Source organism: Penaeus japonicus, unplaced genomic scaffold, assembly GCF_977035675.1.
Source record: "Penaeus japonicus unplaced genomic scaffold, GWHDUDI00000001_assembly GWHDUDI00000013, whole genome shotgun sequence".
NCBI lineage: Eukaryota > Metazoa > Arthropoda > Malacostraca > Decapoda > Penaeidae > Penaeus > Penaeus japonicus.
This window is the reverse complement of record NW_028234415.1, coordinates 41,056,331-41,061,330: the sequence shown is the minus strand read 5'-3', so window position 1 is coordinate 41,061,330 and position 5,000 is coordinate 41,056,331. Positions and strand designations below refer to the sequence as shown.

At 37.7% G+C, this 5,000-nt stretch overlaps 1 protein-coding gene across 7 annotated transcripts in view; it reads right to left on the bottom strand.

Annotated features, from left to right (window-relative positions):
• LOC122262636 (multidrug resistance-associated protein 1) overlaps positions 1-5,000 on the bottom strand; it is a 53,125-nt gene that overhangs the window by 17,875 nt on the left and 30,250 nt on the right. For 4 of the 7 annotated variants that reach the window (XM_086543514.1, XM_043030723.2, XM_086543516.1 and 1 more), the window contains one exon: positions 863-1,083. The exons of the other annotated variants lie outside the window; for them this stretch is intronic. In XM_086543514.1, coding sequence (XP_086399640.1) covers positions 863-1,083 — 221 coding nt within the window. The remainder of the gene's footprint in view (positions 1-862; positions 1,084-5,000) is intronic. 7 annotated transcript variants of the gene reach the window in all.

The following is a 5,000-nucleotide window of genomic DNA, read 5'->3' as shown; positions in this document are numbered from 1 at the left end:
ACACAGTCTCACACACACATTCTCACACACACATTCTCACACACACACACACACACACACACAGACACACACCAACCCAAACCTCCCTTTTTTTAATTCCCTAATTTAGTAATCTAGTCAAAACTGAACTTTATTGGTATTCTGCAGAAACTTTGCATCACGGAAGCTTAGGCTACGACACATTAAAGCTCTCTCAAGGGAAGGAACAAACAATGGAGTACGATTCAACACTACCTAAAGTATGGAAAGTGAAAAAAAGCTAGAAGCATTTAATCAATACTTAATAATCAGCTCCAGAGTATGTGTATGTATGTGTGTGTGTGTGTGTGTGTGTGTGTGTGTGTGTGTGTGTGTGTGTGTGTGTGTGTGTGTGTGTGTGTGTGTGTGTGTGTGTGTGTGTGTGTGTGTGTGTGAGAGAGAGAGTGAGAGAGTGAGAGTGAGAGAGAGAGAGAGAGAGAGAGAGAGAGAGAGAGAGAGAGAGAGAGAGAGAGAGAGAGAGAGAGAGAGAGAGAGAGAGAGGGTGAGAGAGAGAGGGTGAGAGTGTGAGTGCGAGAGTGTGAGCATGAATGTGAGAGTGAGAGCGTGTGTGTGATATGTTTATGCTTGTACCTTTGACATCAATGGTATTCATGTGAGCAATGGTATATTCTATAGTAAAAAGAAATGTTTAAGTTTTACTTCTGGTAATTTTCTGGTATATCGTGCAAAAAAATCTGTAATATCTAAATTGGTAATACTTTCAGATTACTATGCGTACAACCAAAGGTGCTGCATGCAAAAATGCTTGCTACCACTCAAACTGTGAAAGCAACAGGCAAGAACAGCATGCTCTTTATACTCACATAACACGTCTTCTACATACCGTGAAAAAGCACATTAGCCAAGACCTTAGTGTCCAAGGCAAGACACTGTCCAGAGTGTCGACATCCTTCCCAAAACGATTAACCAAACGGCCAATGGGATTTGTATCGAAGAACTGCATGGGTAAATGCATGACACTACAGAGAATGTCTGCATGAAGTTTGGCACTGGCATCGAGAGCGCCAAATGATAGAGAGAATGCTCCGCACAGGATGGAAAGAGCTGAAGGATATATATATGAGAAGTGTCATCTGATAAATACAAACTTTCAAAATCATAGGCCTGAAAAAAAAATCAAATAATTGCGGTCCTTGACCTTGACTGTTTCTTCATAATCAGATAAGCCTTATCATCTGGATTTTGACTTACTTGCTAAATGGTGTATCTTATGATTATCAAGAGCGGGAGAAACCATATATATCCATGGCGAAAGGAACAACATGTATTGGTCAAATGCTACTATCAACTTTCATTAAGATGTGCCAGATAACCATAGTTTATTTGACAGTCATTCATACTCCTTTAAACTATCCCTAAGCAATTTTTGCAAAGGCTGGATTTTATATTACCAGTTAACCCATTCACACCAGGGCCGTTCCAGCTTTGCACGGTCGCAATACTGGGGTTCTCGAACGCATAAGCCTAACGCCTCGAGATTCTCGGACGCACAAGCCGCGAGCCTGGGCTGCCCGCTCGCTCATCCCGAGCGCGTGGCTTGCCCTCACAGCTCGTCCCGGGTGTCTGACGCAAATACCACAATACATGTCATCACGTCAACCGGCCCCAATGGGTTAATAGCAGGTGACAAAATATCATGTCAAGTGGTGGCAGTACCAGCTACCAGGGATGAAAAATTTTGTCACCGCTATCCATCTAGCCAGCGCTCCGGGTGATAGGGCGCAAAGTGCTTGGCCGCAGCCAGAGCAGGCAAATAGCCCAAGGCGTTAAGCTTACGCATTTGAAATACCCCTGTGTTTAGACCGTTTGGAACCAAAACAGCCCCATCGGTAAAGGGTTAAGTGAAGCTCTGTAATGCAGTTTCTCCAATTCTGGTGATTTTTTCTCCTTTTTATTCATATCATTATTACTATTGCCTGGTGAGATCATCCTTTCTGCCACCTTTTGGTCAATTATCTCAAAATTTTCCAACATCCATATTTTCTCTAACCCTGAAAACAAAAATGAACCCTTCTGAGATGGGCCCTGTTTATTAATTTTTTTTTTTAGCCTTATGGTATGAAATATGAGTCTATATGTGATATATTAGCAAAGTAATATTAATTGGTATTTGGTATATTAGGTCATAAGGACTGAAAGAATATAGAGCTTGTGATTTCAACAAAAGGTAAAATGCAGTTTAAAAGTAATCCAATTCTGTGAAAATGCCAGTCACAGAAGGGTTTAAACACTACAGTTGCCGTATGCAGAAAAACCATGTCCCTTTATTATAGCAGAGTAAATGATTTGTTCAAATACAACTCTCATTTTACAATCCATTTCTTCACACTGTGTTTATCATTTGTAATGCTGTACATTGATGCTAAAAACTGTGAACATAAAACTTTTAATGAATAAAAAGCAATGTCAATATTTGGTAAATACTTTATCTGTGTGGCTGTTCCCTGATTATTTTACCCTTCTTCTGCATATGGTTTACAGATACAGTAAAGTTCTGTTAATTACATAATGTCATGGGAGATATGCTATCTTGTATAAGCTAATGTTTACTGCACATGAGTGCTTGTGTTTGCTGCCATCATTTCTATTTAATTTATGAGTGCTACAAAACTAAATAAATAGATTTTGGTAAAAAATCATGAGTTTGATCATACATGCTCAACATTTCTAGTATCCTCTCTAAATTGTGAATTTCTATAAGCTGTTCAATTGTTGATATTACTAATCATCAACATTATTACACATAAGAACAGGTCTAAACATGCAGTATGAATAAATGGGTAATGACACAATCATTGTATATGAACCATTCAATTACATTGCTCGGGTAAAGGGGAGTGGATTCTTTAATTCAGTGTAAATGACTATAGCTTTGTATACTTTATAGCCAAATCAAAAAGGCCCATTGATTTGCTGGAAGCTATCATGTATGGCATTACATTTGTGGATCAAGAAAGACTTAAAAAACAGCTTTCACACTTTGAAAATGCTTATTAACCCGTTGGAGCCGGTTAACGTGATGACACGTTTTGTGGTTTTTGAGTCAGACGCCCGGGACGAGATACAAAGGCAAGCCTGGCGCTCAGGTTGAGCGAGCTGGCAGCCCAGGCTTGCGGCTTGTGTGTCCGAGAATATCAAGGCATTAGGCTTATGCGTTCAAGAACCCCGGTATAGCGACCATGTAAAGCTGGAACAGCCCCGGCGTGAATGGGTTAAGAATATATATCAAAAGGCAGATGTTTTCACACAAGTAAATAAAATGTCAAGGTTGCAGTTACATGGTATAAATAAAGTAGGTCTACAGGATTCCATTTTTTTGTCTCTATGAAGAAATTTCTTGAAAGTCAATAAAAAACAATAGTATTTCTTAGGTTGACCCCTTAAACTTGAGCTAGTCAGGCACCTCAACATTTAATCAACTTGGTTTAAATAACTTCCTTATATATAAATAAGAAATAATCCACAAATCACTTGTGAAAAACAAATAATTTCCATGTCATGAACACACATGACCAACAGTGTCCATATCTTTCAGAACAGCCTTTTTAAGTAACTGCAGATCTTGCCTTCTCAGGTTTTACCATAACAGCATAATTTCTCTTAGAAGAGCTGGCCTCAAATTTTTCTCCTCATCAATTATCCACTAAAAATGTAGATGACAGTACAAATGCAGCACTATATATTTCTAAAGATGATATAGGTACCTAGAGAAGATGAAATCAATGAAACCAACAACTAGAAATACTTCCTTCTAAGCTAAGCACAATTGTGTTTACAGCTATCTACATATCTAGAGACCATCATGAACATTACATGTGACTGGTTATGCATTCTACATCATACTACTTCAATATTCAAGGGGTTTCACAATCATGCACTTCATAAGTAGCTTCTAAATATTGTTTCTACATTGCATAAGGCCATTCAACTACAAAATATACTGAAATCTCTGCACTATTCTAAATGACATCCATGCATAAATATCTAATTAACCCTTTGGCTGCTGAAATCACAAAAATGTAATTTTAAATATATACCCCATGCTCACGTAAATCGCAAGAATGCCACTTCAAATTAAAATTCCAGTGAGTTGATGTTTAGCTCAACTCTTCTCCAATAAAATTTTATTTTGTACAAATGTTTATAATATGAACAATTATATGCTGAATTTTACTTACTTTTTACATTTCTATGAGAAAATGTATGTTTCTTTAATCATACTGGCTATGTTTTTGAAGATTAACATTATGTATATCATTATTTATTACCTTTTTTTAAAGTGCCAAAAACAGATTTCCTTTTAAGTCTTTGATTAAAGTTATGGTTATTTTTGAAAGATTTATGATTTATTTTACCATAGGACAGTATATAAATTGGCAATTTGACAAATTATTTTCTGCTTAACCCACTCACGACGGGGGCATTCCAGCCTTGCATGTTACAATGCCGAGGCTCTCAACCGCATAGGCCTAAATCATTTAAATAAACGACGCCGTATGGCGTCACCCAGCGAACGGGCCTAGAATGCGCGGTACCGTAGCGTACCACCCGTCCAGAGAGGGTTAATCAATACAGCCAAAGGGTTAACATAACTTATCCCTTTATCATGCACCATACTATATCCATATTAAATAACTGCTACAACCAAAAGCAGTTAAGAGCAACTATAAACCCAATAAAAAGTAATGTCAAGGCACACACACAGATACAACTTTGAGCCTTACTATATCATACAACTGCATCATGTCTAACGCAATGACAAATATATAAACCCCACAGAAGTTAATGCTTCTTATCTCAAAAACTCTGTAATGAATGTCCCACACTGAAAAATCAATTCTAGCTTGTAGGAAAACCATGTAAAATTCCCTTTCCAGCTTCATTGATAATCAAACAGGTAAAATATCTATACCGAAAGAGCCAGCAAGTCACCAGAAATCCTTCATGAGAACTATTCTTTT